Genomic DNA, 18,630 nt, shown 5'->3' with positions numbered 1-18,630 from the left:
ACACAAATTAAATAGACTATTATTTTTTAATATTTTTCCAAAATAAATTTCTTCTGTAATAATAATATTATATATACTTAAAAAAATTTGAAGCAAGTTAAAATCATCGGTTAAATCATATTTAATTTTCTTCTTTAGCGGGAACACGAGCGGGTTCCGCTTTGTTCTTGCCTGTTTTTCTGCTTTCGGGCTGGTCGTTCGATTAGGCCGCGTAACGTGCTAACCGGCCTTCCTGAATGGATGGCCCTAACATTCTTCCCGTCTTTTTCGGAACGCGCACGTGGACCCCGCCCGCACGTTACGGACGTTCCACGTGTATAAATGCGTAGTGTAAATAAAATTCCATACTGCACTCTGCGTTCCCGGAGTGTCGTCATGGAACGCGCTTTCCAGGTGCACGAACTTCCGTTACGGTGTTCCTCTCCGCTTTGTCATATATTTTACAAGTAATGTGTACAGTGTCGAGGAAAATCGACAAACGTTTCGATTTTTTTATTTTTTATTCTTGTACTTTTATAGTCGATGTCTAGGCTATTTGCAAACGCCAAAATTATTTATACAGTGCATAAGATTGTAATTTATATATATATTAATGGCCACGAAAATATTTTTTCCGTAATAAAAAACGGATAAATCTTGAGGTGAAACAAATTTATTATTATAAAGATTTTATGTATGGTTTTTTTTTCTACGAATTATTGCTGCTAATTTGAGATATTGCTAACAAGAAGCATTGCTATTATGTCGCGAATATATATTACAAAGTGATTTAAAATTTAAATAAATAAATAAATTCTTCTTGCAATCTTATCAATATTGTGCTGAATTTTCAATATAGTAATTTCTAATTATCCTACATATATGTATATTCTTCTACATTCAAAAGTATTTGAATCAGACAAGCCGATATAATGAAACTGACGACTGATATTCCTATATTTATCTTAAAGGAAATGATATAATAAAATGAAAATGAAATATTCGATACATATATTAATTCATCTATCGAAATCAGCGTGAAAAGTTGTGAAAGACATGATTTAACGTTGAATCGTGACTGAAATTTATACGTTGAACGGTTAGAATATTTGACAACTAATTATTTAATATAAAATTAATTATTTTTCCTCGGGATATGTACGATTGACAACGGCTGAGACGAGAATGAGGTCGAAGCTCAAAGTGGCATGAGGAATGGCCGCCCCGGAATCCGTCGGTTCCCGCGCAATTGTTGCGACAATTTAGCGCCGTTGTCTCCATCTTCTTCTTCGTTATCTCGCCAACAAGTTAATCTTTATAAATAGCCCGAGCACAGTTATATTTAATCCTGACCCTCGCGGTCGTGTGCAACTTCCACGCTGATACCTCTCGACTCCGTATCGTCAACGTCGATTCGAGACTTGATCGAAGCATACATACATAAATAAATAAAAGTGCAGTATCCCCATTTTTTGATTTTTGAAAGAAACGTTTCGGAAGCATTAGAACAAGAGATACTCTAAACTTTTTATATTCAAGACTTTTGAGAAAATTGAGGCAGGAAATGAGACTCCAAACCTTTTATTTTCACATTCATATTTTCATACGTTCAATAAAATATATCTCACATATTTTTTATTCGCACTCAAAGTCTTGTAATAATTTAAAATCAATATTCTTTTTGACCGAAAATTGAATTAGAAATGCTGCATTTTTATATCTTCTTAAATATTAGAAATATCTTATATAAAATATATTAATATAAAATTAATATAAAATTCTCCGAAGTAAAATTTCTCGAGTAAAATTTATTTAAAGTTAAACGAAAAGAATGAAGCTTCATTATTTATTGGGTTATTTGTTTATATCGTTAAAGATTTTTTTGCAAAAACGGTTTCATTATCTACAACTTAAAAACCTCTTTATATTTCAATATTTCTATTGAAAGAGATGAATTTCAAATCGATCAAAGAATCAGTAGAATTACAATTTATTGTATATTCTTTTTGTATTATAGATTTTTATATTTTTACATTTTTTTGTGGCAACTTATCTTTAAAAATTTATACTGATAACTTTCGATGGATCACTCTCTACATTAAAGACTGTATATCTCAATTGGAAGACTAACAAGATTACGATACCGTCGTGATATCTCAATAGTATTAATCTTTCTCACAATGAAGAAGATACGGTCGGTTCGAAATATCTGTCGATCGTGTGTATTGTTGAAACTGCGTTTCTATCGTACGTTGCTTTCTCTCTCACGCTTCGAGAAGAGTCTCAGTATCGATATTTCTAGTGGTTCTTCGGTCAACCTAATTTCAGACACGACTGGTAATCGATCGTTTCTTAGGCACTACCCCCATTTTCTCGCGAATACATGTACATCCATCTTACGGCCGCCGAATAAATGGCGTCCGACGCGATCGCGCGCCGATCGATCGTTCGGTCCTAATTTTTCGCCTTCTCGCACGAGAGACAGGACCGCGGTATCGATTTTGCGTCGTATTTCCCGGCTTATCAATGAGAGCACATTGTTTCCGACGAGTAACTCGAGCGTTTCTCCAGGCAAGACATCGAGTAAAATGGTTCATGCGAGAGTTAATCTTAGGGCTCGACCGGCAATAAAACTGGACTGCCCTTACATTCCTGGGTAATGCGCCGTCCGCTATTTTAAGCCCAGAGTTTAATAAACTTACGTCGCTTAATTAGAGCAACATTTCTCCTAACTCGTCTTCTCCTGCGTTTTCATCCGCCTTTTAGCCGACCAACCAGCCGCTCGTCGCGTAATTCGCTACTTTCGTGATTACGATCGATCGTACCCAAAAAAATCTCCATGTTTCTTTAAATCTACTTTAATTTCTTTCGTCAACATTTCTAACATATGGATATATTATAAATAACCACATACGCAATAATTAATATTTTAAATTCTACGTATAATAATTGTATATAATTTAAGATAGAATAATAAATTATGAAAAAGAGAGAACAAAATATAATTTTATCATGATATATAATTAATTCAAAATATTAATTATCGTATCTATTTATTTATAGCGTTTCGCACGCATCATAATAGAATGATAATTTCGCAAAATTTGAATCAAATTTTCGTCAATCATCGTCAGTTATTTACGATAAATATTGTTTGGCGATTTAAAAATAGGGACTGGAATGTATACACTTGACATATCGTTGTCTAATTTTGGATCAAATGGAAAAAAATTAACACGATTTTTAAGGATAAAAATATTTTTATACGACAAACGCGCGTCTACGCATCGCGGGTAATACGTAGCGAGTTGCATAAGTGACGATTTTTCTGCTTTTTCTCCGTTCGTTTCTTGAATACTAATACGTGCATCGAGAAGTCGTATCTTCTACCTCTGTCTTTCAGTTTCCGCTTCCCTTCCGTCCGGTTTCTTATAAACATGACGTTACGCGTGCTTGTCCAAGCATCGTATTGCTCGTTGCCACGGATATTTTTATCCAATAAATCGGTAAACTTATTGCGAATCACGAGACGTCCTACTCTTAACTGACGTGTACAAGATTTTGATATAGATATCACTTTATTTAAAATTTTATAACATGCACATATATATATATATACACTTTAAATGTAATAATTTTTTTCCAATTTTAATTTGATTTTTTTTTAAATTGTTATATCGTAGATTTTTTCGGACGTCAGAATTATATTTAATATAAAAAAAGATATAGAAAATGATTAAATATTCGATTTTTTAAATTCGAAGAAGGCTATTTTGTGTTTAACTGTGATATATAAAAGATACATTCTTGGGCTTTGGATTTTATTTAGTATCCTATCTCTGAATACTCTAGTTGACTTTTTGGCAAATATACTTAACCTAGGCTTTAATTGAAAAGTCCGCTCGGTCTTGATAAAAATGCTTGACAAATGTTGCGACAGAGAGCTTTAAATTTAAAGAGACCAGTTCTAAATTAGTATTCTCTTCGTAAGATCAAAGCGCGCTGCTAATAGTATTTTATTATACTGTTTCGTTACACACGTTCTACGCATCTCGAGGCTAGTTACACGGCGGCTACTTTTAGAACACTACATCTGTCGCGTTATACACGTCTTTTCGACCCGTCTTTCGAATTTCCTCGTCCCCATTCCCGTTACTCCGCCTTACTATATCAGTAAAAAAAAAAAAAAAAAACCCGCCACGGGGAGTATATCGCGACGCTTAATTCACGGCGCTACGTACGGTATCTCATTCTTACCGTATACGTACCGAGTACGTATACTTTCTCTTTTGTCTTCGATCGTGGCTTCTCCTACTCCCACATCATAGTCGTCACGTCTCTTTCCGCCCGTGACTTACCACGCAACTTACGTGCGTGCCGTGCCGCGAGCTGCGCAACGTGTATACGTTCAGATCATACTATGATACTATCAATGAATGACTGACTGTCTGGCGTGTGTGACGTGGCCACGCACATTGACCATAATGACTTATCTCTCACTCCCTCCCCTTTCTCTCTCTCTCTCTCTCTCTCTCTCTCTCTCTCTCTCTCTCTCTCTCTCTCTGTCTTTGTCTCTGTCTCTCTCTCTCTCTTTTTTATACTTTCCTGCATGTTTGTCGTCGTTACGCAAGCACGCGACAAACATGTTTTTTTTATTCTTTCGCATACAAGCGAGTTTCTCGACGTATCATAAGAAGATTGTTATTCGAAAAATTATTTCACATTTATGTTCTTTTCTTTCGCAGTGCCCACGTTTTTTTGTTAGCCATATATTTCTTAATCATATTTTTTTTATTTTATAAAAAATATATTGACGTTTAATATTTTTTTATATAAAAAAAAAAAAAAAAATGTTAAATATACGTCAATACGTTTTTATGGAGATTTTTATAATCGATAAAAATACATTTGAACATCATTGTACTTTCGAAATATATTTATGAAACTTGATTAATTAAACGATATTGCAAAAAAACGAAAGATAAAATAGTATATTCTATGATGTAGCTAATTTACTTACAGAAAAATTATATATATATATATATATATATATATATATATATATATATATATATATTCATGTCATATATATATATATATATATATATATAATTCATGATATCGTCTTATATGAGATTACTTTCTTCCACATTCATTAAAGATTTATATAAGAACTTTTTTAAACACGTCTATAATAATTAAAAAATTGAATAAAATTTCAGCACGATTGTTACCATCTCAATAAGTCGTTATTACATTTGATACAGTCGCTATAGCTCATCGTCGTTACCATACGTGATAATACATCCGCGGTCAATCACCGTCACGAAAGCGAAATACGACGATACGGCGGTTCGATAAGCGAGCACCCAATTGACGGGGTAACGCGATGAAAGGGGAAATAAAAGTGCGACCGAAAAAAGAAAAAGACAGAAAGAGAGAAGGAATGAGAAGGATGTATATATGTAATCGCGAGAGCGAGCGTACTTTTTTTTTTTTCCTCATACTTTACGCCCTCCGCCCCCGCGCGTTCTCTGTCTATCTCTTTTTATCCTCTCCTTGTCCAATTTCTGTCTCTCTTTCGCACTCGCACGCTCCGCTATCCGGCGAACATTAATGGCGTACAACATTCTCCGCGTACGATGCAATCAATGAATGACGGTATAAGCGCGGCACGCACAGTAACCGTGACTTTTCTTATCCAACGTTCTCTTTCCCCTCTCCCCCCCCCTCCCTCTCTCTTTCTCTCTCTCTCCTCGCTCTTTCTGTCCGTCTTTTCGTTGATAGCTCTCGTACTACGCTTCTTTTTCGCTCGGCGCACTCGTATTTTCGCGCCCCTTTAGCTCCTTCCTCTGTTCCCCCTTTGCCCCCTTCCTGCCTCTTCTCTTTCTCCTCTTTCGTCTCCTTGTACGCGTATGCCCTCCCCTACTTCCTTCGTCCGGTTTGCGTTTTTCCCGATGCGTATACTGTCGAGTGGAGTACGAGAAGGAAATCCCGACATATAACGCCGTAACGTGTTGCTCGCTTGTTTAATTCGAGGGTGGTTTAAATTTCGCAAAAAAATCGAGATATATTCTTGTAGAAGGATATCTACCTAAAATGTGTGCCTTGATATTATTAACTTTTTTATTAGGCAATTAAGATTAATTGCTTTAATCCGAGAGAAAATTATACGATTGATATATTGATAATTATGATATTGTATATTGATATACAGTATCTAGATAATTTACGGCTTTACATACAGTTTTTAAAAATACGAACACGTTTCTTTTTTAGCCGAACTAACTAAATAGAATGATAATAATATTTATGATACTTTTTGCGAAACACGTGAATGGTATGGCATATATAAATATGATGCCGTACAATATTGGTAGCACCTTTTATTCCAAAAATAAAGTATACGTAATTTGCATGAGAATGTTAAACGACATTGCTAAAAAGTAGAGAAAAAAAGTATATATCATGTTCATATTATACATTTTTCTGCGTAATAAATATATATATATATATATATATATATATATATATATATATATATATAAAAGCAATTCTTTATTTTATTCATAAATATTATTTTTAAGTTTTATGGGTTCGCATTCTCTCTCTCTCTGGAATATATAATGGATTCTATCTTTCTCCCTGTCTTCCTTAAAACTACACATAAGTCGCAAGCGATAGATTAAAAATCGACCGTTGGAGAAAACAGTGAAATGGAATTTTTCGCGTGGTCTTCGACTTCGCGTGCTTCTCTTTCCACCTGAATCCTGATAAGAGCCGAGAAAATTTCTTGGCTGATTTCTTCCGTTGTCTTCCCTTATCTATCAACTTTCGAAACACCGTGCCAGGATGCTCGTCCATGGGATCAGAGACACGGAAAATGTACGTCGTCGGGAGTAGTACGTCGTTCTCATCTTCGTCGTCGTCGTCGTCGTCGTCGGTCGCGGGTATCGATCGGTCGCGGGCGTCGGCGTCGGTACCGCTCGGTGGCGCCCCCGTCAGCTCCGGACAGCGGCGACGGCGCTTTGCGTCGCTCCCATCCGCCCCTGGGGGGCAGCGGGGGACCGTGCGCAGGAGGCGGAGGGGGGCATCGACACGCAGAGAGCGATCGTGCCTTTGGCGGAGCCGGCAAGAACCCGGCGTGTACGTCGGGCGGCCACGTTAAAAGCGGATTTATTAGTTGATAGGGTCGCGTTCTTTTGTTCTACAAACTGTCCGGTTTGTCATCCTCGTCATCGTCGTCGTCGTCGTCGTCGTCGTCCAGTCTCGGCACGATGGGTCTTCGCCGAGACAGAGAACAGAAGCGAGTCGTGGTAATCGGCAAAGTGCGCGTGAAAAGTGTACGGTGGCCGTGAAACTCTCTAGTTTTTCCTTTACTCTCACGCCGGAGCGACGAGAAACGAGCAACACGCGGGAATCGCGAAATCTTGTAGTCGTCGAGTACACTCGTTCTACCGGCATGTCGCGACTGGAATCCGCAAAGTGTTCGTGGAAATTCAGCCGACACGACATTCGTCGTCGTCGTCGTCGTCGTCGTCGTCGTAATCGGGAGAGGAACCCTCGAGGATAAGTGGAAAAGTTCAACATTAGACACGACACCACGAAAGAATTTCTACAACGAATGATAGTGACGCGTTTCGAATTAAATCATGCGTGAATTAAATTATACCGGTCTGCATTGTCGCATCGGAAAAAACGCAACATTCACGAGCCGCGTAAATTTGTCGTCTATGACATTTCCAAGATATTATATTCGCAAAACGTTTCATCTCCGGATCGCAATATCGTCGTCTCAAGACTGCGCCCGGCACTCGTGGAGGAGAATTTCGGTTCAGCATGGCTGACGTCGCGACATCGCGGAGAGATTCTTGTGAAATACTAGCGCGAACGATATAACTCGGGGATCATTTCCACGAAGGTGATCTCTCGTTCCATGCTTTTTGTAAAATTCGCAAGGCACGGCGAGAGTGGTAACGAGATGCGTTTGGCTGGCCCACGCATGGCCGTTTCGGTTAAATGATATCGGAAAATGACGGCTCCGAGATGCCCGCTCCAGCATTCGGCTCCTCCGACACCTACCGCCACCGATCTCTTTTACCGGTTAAAGGGTGGAAAAAGCGGCGGAATGGAATTTTTCCATGGAAATAAATCTTTCGATCCACCATCAACGAGTTCCCTTCGTTAAAGAACTGGGCCGTCTCTTTGGGAGTAGATTTTAAATGTCATTGATCGCGCGACCTTCGATGGAATTTCTCATGCAATTGTCACATCATCGCTTCTCGTCACCGCTAAAGTGATCCGGCTATCCTTCAGCTTGAAATGAGTGATCTTCTTCGTGCAATGCGTGCGCGGATCGATTCGCGGAAAATGTGATGTGTGCGTGATTCGAGAGTGCGCGCCCGAAATACGGCGTAGAATATGTTTCGTGGTTCTCGTGGCGCTCGCCGTTATGTGGATATACCTGAAGAATATACCTCTTTCCACTTGCCCTCGACGTAAAACAGAGAAGATCATCCATTTCTAGTAAGACCTTTCGCTTTCACCTGCATGTAGTACGATAATTCGGTGAACCAAACGTAATCTCCGAATCGAGAAGTCACGATTGATTACTCGTTTCGCGGAATAATGGTCTTTGTAATGACAGCCAAACAACTTTTATTCTTTCATGAGACGGCGCTAATCGATAATTTATCGAGCTTTCGTTATCATAACTCCAAGAATTTGAGGAGCAAGGTAGATTTTTCCATATATAATTTTCCAGATATAACTTTAAAGAAAATTAATTCTTATAATATTTTTATCTTTTTCTATAATAGAAAAATTTTATTATCAATCTACATATATATCGCAAATAATGAGTCACAGGATTATATATTATAAGAAAATAGCCAAAAAAATATCTCGAATTCGATGATCCAATATAAAATTAAAATTACAGAAACAGCCGTCAATCCTTCAAAATTACATCGTACATCAAAATTTTCTCGTTTATTATTAATCATGTAACCCAATTAACTAGTTTCTCGTTTTATTCTATCCTCGCGCGAGTCTGTCTGATTGGCGAAAATAAGTTACGTAATCAGCGTAGTGAGATAACTCGCGAGTAAAGTCGGGTATTACGAAAGAGGAACACGCGTCTCGAATTGTCGTCGACGTTCGCTTCGCAGTCCCGGAGGGTCCATAATGGTTTGTTATTGATCTATCTCCGCGCGCCTTCCTTACACTTTTCTTCTTCCTTTCGTCCTTCGTCTTGCTACCGGGGATCCGCGGGGGGATGCGGCGGGAGAGCCATGGCAGTCCCACGCAGGAATTCCGCGTACCCCGCATAGATTCCCGAGACTCCGGGGGAGAAAAAAAAACACCCCCTCTTTCCCCTCTGTCTTTTTTCTTTTTTTCTGTTTTGTTTATCGAAAATCTCGCCGAAAGTTTCTGCGAGAGAAAAAGAGAGGAGAGCCACTGTGAAATATTTCGTGGTCACAGAGCTCGATACGAAGAGAGATGCCTTTTTTTTTTCCTATGATTGAACTTAACCCCTTTCATTTGACGCACATATACACGCGTCATTATATAATATTCAAATATTTCCAGCTGTTCTTTTTTTTTTTTTTTTTATCGCAACTCATTTATAGCTTGCATTTAATAAGATATATAGTAATATTTCGGGAGAGACCTTCGACTGAAATAAGATCGATAAGCTCTCTTTCTTTGTATATTTAGTATTATAAGAATATTATTCTCCCATTTTTGTGAGCAAACGAATCTCAAGCTTCATCTGATCCCCAAGATCAAAATAGTTGATTTCAGAAAATATTGTTCCATCTCGTTCACTCTCGTTTTCAATTGAACTGCCAAAACAAATTCCCGGAAGATAAACAAACTCGTGCCGGTTATAAGATCACGGCAGATAAGTAATGATTTTATAATTGAGGAACACTGTAATTACAGTTTAAATTTAGATATAATGATAAAATTTTTTTAATAACAAAATAAGAAGCTAAAAGAGCATTAGAAAATATATTTGCATATATATCCTGAATATATTATATTTTTTTTTTTATAGTACCACTAAGTTGAGTTTGTTAAACACTTTTTAATAACAATTCGATTAACTATGTTTAGTAAAGAAATTCATTAGTAATGCACGTTATTTATTATTGAAGATTTAATTTCCTGTACATACGTTTTTAAAATATTTCAAATTTTTTTATTTACTAAATTTAGTTTTATGTGTGATTATAATTTACGATATCGAGTTTCTTTTTGTATTTTCAATTTTTTTTTTGTTAGAATCGTCAAGTATTTTTAAACAAGATTAATTTTATATAATTTCCTTCCCTTATTTCATCACGAATGAGTGCATGTTATACCGGATTTTTTCCAATCTATTCCTTTTATCGCACAATATGTTTTCTGGATAGAAGATCGAGCGTGTCTCTAGGAATGATATTAATATCGCATATATAGACGTTACCGTGAAATTCGATCAACCGGAATGGCGATGATTGACGTCATGACTCTACTGTCGGAATGCAATTAATATTGCATAAATGAGACCCTCTCCCCTGCAAACTTGTAGCAATTAGCACGATTTTGATCGTACGATGGAATCGCTTGTAATTTGCGCATATAATCGCGCGAAAACTTTTACTCGCCGCATGCGAAAGAGAAAAGTACATTTGAATGCGCACGTGCCGTCTAATATAATTGTGTCTACCGCCACGTATCTTGGCGTGTCTCGTAAAATACACCTTTTTCTCCTATACACAGTTAATATAAGGACATTAAGGCACCTTGCTAGTATAACCAACGAGCTACGACGCGACTCGCGTGAATAAGTCATGCAGCGCCACGATCTAAAAACCTTCTTTTCTAAATTGACATAAGTCAACGCACGAGCTCGTTGTCGATGATGACTTACAGTCATTGGTATTCGCGAGTGTAGCTACAAAAGCGACTTTATTTCATCATTTGCCGATACAGGAAGAAAGAGAGAGAGAGAGAGAATATACGCTCTACACGTTGTCTGAATAATAAATGCTACCATCGAGCTATCGTATCGATACTCATCGTACACATATGAGCTTTTCAGCGGAAAGAACGCGATACGAAGTCAAAGAGAGCGAAGAAGTATCTACTTCACTCTTCGCGAGAGAGAGAGGAGACTTTCGCTCGCCAACTGTCCGCTCTTCGTTTAACCTATGATTATCCTGGTACTTGGTACCCACCTGTCATTACGATACATTGTGGCGACATCCATCGAGTTTCGTGCGCCGCTGCGGAAGGGAAATATTTGCCGCGTACTTCCTGATTACATGCCTCCACGGGTAATCACGAATCATGCGAGGAAGAAATGCTCATATTGTAATGTAATACCAAGGTACTTCCTTCAACAATTTTTCCGGAAATACGCTCTCCGGAATACTCGATCAAGTAGAAATACCATAACAATCCGTCGCAACTTTTGACATACGCCTCTAAATTTCAATATAATTTAATAAGGTCCAGACTCTTGAATTTTTTTTTTTTTCCGACTTGAAGGCGATTTTGCAGAATTTTTTTCTTTAAAATCAATCCGCAATTAAATAAGATTTCGGTAATATACGAAAATAATCTTTCCATTTCGCGACGATAACACGTGAAAACACCATAATTGGAGTAAGATAGATATGAATTTTTCCTATCGATCGCTATTATGAATTGAACAGTTGGAAATTGTACTAGCTTTAATCTCGGTATTTAAATCACTTGAAAAATTGATCATACGATACATACACGAGAGTTTATTTTCTCACAGAAAAGTCTGGAAATTGTACAAGCCGGATCATTGCTCGCGTCGCATGACATGACAAGATTGTAATTAAAATGTTAATCGCCGGTTCGATAAAATGCCATCTCTATTACAAAGCGTTCAACTACGGAGAAAATATTAATCTACATCCTTGAACTACATTTCTACGTTTTATAAAAATAATGAAGGCGCTCGGTGGATGACTTCCTTTCGTATGCGGTTTCATCGTAATAACTGCAGAATAAGAGGGCAGTAATTACTTTTCGTGAAACTGTCACGTTTGTCGGATTCATTCTTCGTTTATCCCGTGGTTTAGTTATTACTAACAACGAATAACAATGACCGCGTTAATGTCTCTTATGACAATTCACGAAAATCAATTTTTATTTATTTATTTATTTTTTTATTAATTTATATATTTATTGTAATCATAATAACAGTATTTCTACGGTAATGCGAACACAATATTGTTAAGCATTCTTTTTTAGATTTTATGAGTACATTTTTTTTCTCGATAATTAAACCAAATTACATTTGTCATTTTTTTTTTTTTTTTTTTTTTTTTAATACAACGAATTAACTTAAAACTTTATAATAATTAATTATCTGAATTAATAACGAACTAAATTATCCTGATTTATCGTGATATAATCTATATTATTAGATTTATGTAATATGAACATGAATAACTGTAATATAAAACTATATTAACGATTCTTGAGGCTCTCTTATAATAATTTCTCTCGGGATTTCTGATATTTGCGGAAGCCACTATTTTGCGGATGTAAGAAGGTTTAGCGAAAGACGCTACTAAACTAAGATGTACGAAACTAAGATGTCGTAGGCCTGGATGGCCATGGAACTGGTCGCCGGTAGGCAGTCTGGATATATCGAGGCGAGAGAAGGGTCTTCCTCAGGTTCTTCGGCTTCGATCCAGACGGGGACGACCTCTCCCTCGCCGGAGGAAGGAAGGAAGGAAGGAAGGACGGACGAACGGACGGACGGACGGAAAGAGATAGAGATAGGGAAGCGAGCGAGAGAGTGAGAGAGATAGAGAAAGATGGGTGCACGCATGACCCTGAACCCAACCGCCGTGGCACCCAACCCCCGGTACAGGGGTGCGAAGCCTCGGGAGAGAGAACTCGAGATAGAACGGACGAAGCAAGGGCGAAAGAGAGGAGACCGCGGTAGGCGAGGGGAGATATACTGTATATACGAAGAAGAGAGGAGTCGAGGAGAAAGAGAGAGAGAGAGAGAGAAAGATAGAGACTCCGCCGAGAGAGAGTACAGTTCCCGAGATCAATACTCCCGCGTCTTGCGATCATTCATCTTGCCACGCCCCTCTGCTCTCTCCACACATTCCCCGTCTTTCTCGTTCCCTTTCGTTAATCCCCCTTTTCCCTATAATTCTCTCTCATTCCCCCTCATACTTTCTCTCTTTCATTCTCCTGCTCTATCCCCCAATTTCCCATTTCCTCACCCTTCGCGTGCCGCGATCTTCATCCCTCTGGTAGCCGGCAACCCCCATAGTCGTGGTCGCCGTCATTTGGCGCCCAATCGTGGCGCCTAATACGAATGGAGCAAAGGGGAGAGAACTTTCCGAAGGTCGCAGGAGAGAGGGAAATCTAGAGAGACAGAGACGGATAGAGAGAAAGCGCGATAGCGCATAAGGTGGTGGCTTCGGTTTCCTACGCATTGACTATACACGGTTTTATGGGAAAATGACAATTTCTTGGATTCGTGTATCTTATATACTCAATGTATGTAGTATTTTGTATAAATGAAGACGCGCGTTATTGTGTTAAGAATCATTGTTTTAATCCTATAAACTATTATCCAAATCCATTAAATTTACTTATATAAAAATGCATTTTTCTGTGTTTTATATATTTATAAAGTAATATTTAAAGGAATTAATTTGCACCGAAAAATTTACAAAAAATTCATAAAAATGCAAATAATAAGAAGCAATCTATGAATCGATTCTTAACATGCCAAAATAAGTTTTCTAATCGGAAATGAATATTATTTTGTAGCAGAAAAATATGCAGCATGTAAAATATCGCGAAAAATGTAATTGATATATTCATTAAAAAATTTAATTTTTCTTGTAACACTTTTAAAAATTAATGATCTATACTTTATAATATAATAAAATAATATTAAAGTACATTTTATATAAATATTAAACATTTATTACGCGTGTCAAATATAAATATAACAAATGTAAAAAGACAAAATATAGATAGATCTCGCTCGATTAATACAGACAAATAATTTTAAAAATGATAAATATAGCATATTGACTATGTGTGTTGTTGATATTTGTTATTGTATCTATTGGCCGTATAAGATGTTTATATATGAGAAATTGTTTACATGACACTTTATGTACTTATTATGATACCGTGTACACTCAGTTGTCAGTTTTCATCGATCTCTTGACATGGAAGAACATAAGCAGTACAAGAATAAAGTTTGGGGACTCCTTGGGACTGTTTACGGTAATACTTTAACCGCTGCTAATTATTACAAAAATTACATTCTCTAATTGACGTATGAATATATATATATATATATATATATATATTCGAAATTACTTTTAAGAATTACGTAACGTTTCTTTTATATTTTCTAATCGTTTAATTATGAATAAGCACTTCCTTGCCAGTTTACTTACACATAATTATTGACAGAAGTAAATGATTGTTTGATGGAATTTGACGGAATAAGCCGTGGATAAAGTTAATATTGCAAAAGGAAAAATAAGAATGAAGAAACATTTTCTATCTCGTATCGTGATATAAAAAAAATATATATGGACGCATATGAGGCGTTGAATGTAATTTAAATGAATTTTTTTAACCAAGTTTTATTTTCCACTTGACAATGATAATAAATTAATATACCAAAAGACGATACGAAAAAGACAGTTTCGAAGAGAGTGAATATTTATTGTAGATTGAAAGACTAGTAGAATTTCCTCCCTCCATTCGATCGAACCTTGCCATAAAAAAAAAGCTTATAATCGAAGGGACAAAATTTTCAAATGGAGAAATTGATACATTCATCCTCCTTACGTTGTCCTTTTTTTATACTGAGTTCGGTTTCTTTTCGGTTGTATTCTTTTTCGATCTTACGCCGACGATTCACAGCGAGACGATTTGCGTGTATGTTAAATATATTGTAAAAAAGGAAGAGGTTGCTTCAATTGCCGTGACAGTAATTCATATTGCGATGAAACACATTGTAAATAAAATTGAGGTAAATCATGTGATTATTATTCATTTAAAGAACATTTGGTCTGCCATAATCATCTTAAATTTAAAACCTGTACTTTAGCGAATTTCTTTTAATATTACAAATATAGCCTTTGTGACAATCGTTTCATTAGAATACAATACTCTATTTTTTTTTATCTATAATATCAGAGTGAATTTATCGAAATTAATTCTCGTATGATTGACAAGTATTTCATTAGAAGTAATAAAAGTATGATTACAATGCATCTCTTTTTTTTCATTCTTATTATTATATAATTTCACACACACAAGATATATAAAACATAAGTAGAAAATTTGAAAATAATGAAAATTAAATTTAACTTTAAAACTTAGCAAATTTATTTGTCAAAAAGACTATGATTTTTAAAGAAATACCGGATATTAATAATCATGTGCTAAAACAATAATTGTTTACCTTTGGTTCATTGCCTTTCGTGCTTCTCTAGATAAATATTTAAAAAAAAAAGAAAAGATTGATAGAAATCCGTACTAAGTGGGCGTGTAAAAAGCGACGAGGAAAATCGAACGGGAAGATCGTAGAACAGGCGAGATGGAGCATATCGAGGAAAAGCGAGGAGATCTAATGTAAGTAGGGACGAGCTCGTTCAAAGTCTCGGAGATGTCCGTGATATCTTTTCCTTTGAATCGTTTCCTATCGCACCACCTGTCGCTGCCATCGTACTTGTTACATTCGCCACCCCCGTTCTTCCGTAGGACAAAAAGAAATCGAATTACGGGCGGAAGACGCGCACACGATCTGTCTACGATCGATTCGGTCATTCTCTCGAGATCAATGCGAACGATTTCTTACAAGCTGATCGTTCTTCCGACAGATTTTTTTCATCCCGGGAAATTATCTCGAGGAAATTTATACTTATTGTTAAGTATAATAAATACTATTTATATTTATTATTTATTTTTATTTTTTGAAAAATGAAAATTATAATTTCCAATTCAACTTAGGATAAGCGTGGAAATTATTTTCGCATATTTACGCAGCATAAGAATCTGAGCTCATTAAGATTCTAGTTACACTCTCAGAAAGGATTTCTCATAACGAGACAAAAAATATTCTCGACACATTTAATCGTATCACAACCTTACGCGGTATAAAAATAAAACAATTTTAAAATTAAATCAATAATTCCTTTTCTTCTCTCTCGAATTAAATAAGATTGTCTTACTATCTTGAGACAAGAGTAACATATACAAATCTAAGCTTATATATTCTTGCATTTAGAATAACTCGATGTTAGATCGCTACAAATTTCCATCTTCATCTTTGTGAGAAAATTAACGGGATAGCACCAAGAGCATTTTATTCTAGATTTAAGAATTTTCCATTTAAGATTAAAATATTCCTTTTTCAATAATAAATATGATTGTCGCTATATCGATCCTATTTTATGATAGATTGAAGAGTAATAGCATTAAATTCGGAAATCTTTTCTGTGGGTGTACGGTTTTTATTTTTGAATACATGCTCGTCAAGCTAACTAATCTTAATTCGATGATAAATCTAACAGATTTAATCTGGTGACATATTATAAAAAATATTCTCAGGTATTTACAAGTAAGGTGTTTAGTCCTTATTAAAAAATTTAATATAGTACATTGTAGCACAATAATTACCATCTCTATTCGCGATAAGATATTTTCCGCGATATGTTATTACTAATTCTGGATTTATCGAATGTGCAGGAATGGAAGCAGAGGACGACGAGGAGATCAGTGACAGTAATGAGAGATCCGACGAATCCAGCGAAGTTTGGGACTGTGTCGGGGGCGGGGGCGGGGGCGGAGGTGACGAGGGCGGAGGAGACGAGCAGCTCTTTCAGATCAGCCGGCTGCAGCAACACGCCACCTCGGAAACTAGCTTCAACCGGTGAGTAATTCGTATTCTTGTTATCGCCCGTTTATTAAAAGGTCCGCCATCTATGTCGTATCTACTTCATCCCTCTCGCTTTGGCAAATCCCCCTCACATTATATACGGAAAAATACAAGTATTGGCCGTATAACTGAGCATATAAGACAGACATATACACGCAGACACGGAGCTTCCTCTGAGCGATCGTGATATTCGCATGGATATAAGTACGATTACATCGTACATCGTGCGAGAGATGGCTGCCGATTAATCTTTTAAACGCATAGCGCAAGAAGATCGAGAGAATCGCTATGCAATATCAGCATTTCTACCTTTCGCTTTGCCCGTCATTATTTTGCGCTTTTACCTACTCTATCTCTCTCAATTACGTATATTAAATAATTCATTCGATGTGCTGATCTAGTAGTTTCTTTTAGGGCTGGAAATATTTACAGTATGTTTTTATATATTCGACTATATGAAGCAAAATGCTGAAGAAAAACATACAGAATAATTCCATAATATATAAATAAATAGATTATTATCGTTGTTAATGTATTTTATTATTACATTAATCACACACTGATTAGTTACAGATTAGAAAATATAATATGTAATAGTGATTATATATTATGTGATTAAAAAATAATAGATATTAGTCTCACATTTATTAAACTACAATTATTAAATTATTAGGTCAGATTTATAAGTAAAACTTTCGAGTAGTATCCATGTATAAAAAATAATTTCTTAAATAATTTGTTTTTCCTAAAACAAATCTCAAAAAATCATTATTTAAATAGAAATTAGTTGAAGCGTAATATTTTGTCTGAAAAATATCCCAAAATTTTTCTAACGAGTCAAAGTTCATTTCCTGGTGAACGAGATTCACCGAAAAAAAAAAAAAAAACGCACATCTCGACGCATTCGTATAAAGGAGATTCTAACGAAATCGTGCGTAATGCATGCTCGAGAGAATCGTTTCGCCCTTTTCCAAGTTTCCGCCGCCAAGAGAGTTTAACGAACTCTCTCTCTCTCTCTCTCTCTCTCTCTCTCTCTCTCTCTCTCGTTTAGGAACGCCGTACTTTCCCCAAATTTTCCGAAATGCCTATTTTCAGTTCCGTACTCTTCCGCCGCCAGACGGCTCGTATCGCGTCGCAGACAGAACTCGCTCTCGAAACGGTATTACCTATCTCTGCCTACCTATTACCGAGAGGAAGAAAAAGAAGAGAGGAAGCCGGTGCTATTCACGCGTATACGATTCGGACGTTGCGAGTGCGGGGACCGGCCAAATATACGCGGTGCGTCAGCGTCGCGGCGCGCGGCGTCGCGTCCTCCCTTCCTGCGCCGTTTCAACTGCCGGGCGCCTCGTTTGAGGTCAACGTCATCCGACCTCTCTCTCTCGCTCTCTCCCTCTCTCTTATACGCGCGCGACTGTCCGCACCCTCTCATCCCCTGTCTCCCTTCCTTCTCTCTGCGGTATCCTTTGTAACGTCCCTTCCCCTATCTGTCTCTCTCTCTCTCTCTCCTTTTCTCGCTCTTTCGTTTTCTTCATTTGTCTTCGTTCGGGACATTCGGACGCGTCTCGGATGAGCGAACTTTGAAACAAGCATACGCTTCTGTACTCTCGCAAATATACGAGGTCACCGTTATCGTAATATTGAGGAGTTAATGTAAAGAAGGCTATAGGTGCCAAGACAGATAAAAA

At 36.9% G+C, this 18,630-nt stretch overlaps 1 protein-coding gene across 4 annotated transcripts in view; it reads left to right on the top strand.

Moving 5' to 3' along the window:
- The window catches only part of LOC138934579 (serine/threonine-protein phosphatase 4 regulatory subunit 1), a 127,198-nt gene that overhangs the window by 8,287 nt on the left and 100,281 nt on the right, over positions 1–18,630 (top strand). For 2 of the 4 annotated variants that reach the window (XM_070298497.1, XM_070298496.1), the window contains exons 1-2: positions 14,212–14,274; positions 16,756–16,939. In XM_070298497.1, coding sequence (XP_070154598.1) covers positions 14,217–14,274; positions 16,756–16,939 — 242 coding nt within the window. In that variant the 5' untranslated portion in view covers positions 14,212–14,216. Of the gene's footprint in view, positions 1–7,097; positions 8,506–14,211; positions 14,275–16,755; positions 16,940–18,630 lie in introns of those variants that run through there. The other 2 variants (XM_070298499.1, XM_070298498.1) reach the window with 2 other exon arrangements.

The sequence above is a fragment of the Polyergus mexicanus genome, unplaced genomic scaffold (genome assembly GCF_030449975.1).
Source record: "Polyergus mexicanus isolate NDT 795.1 unplaced genomic scaffold, iyPolMexi1.0 SCAF_7, whole genome shotgun sequence".
In the NCBI taxonomy this organism is placed as follows: Eukaryota; Metazoa; Arthropoda; class Insecta; order Hymenoptera; family Formicidae; genus Polyergus; species Polyergus mexicanus.
Note: the sequence above shows the minus strand (reverse complement) of the source record. Positions and strands in the feature narration are given on the sequence as shown.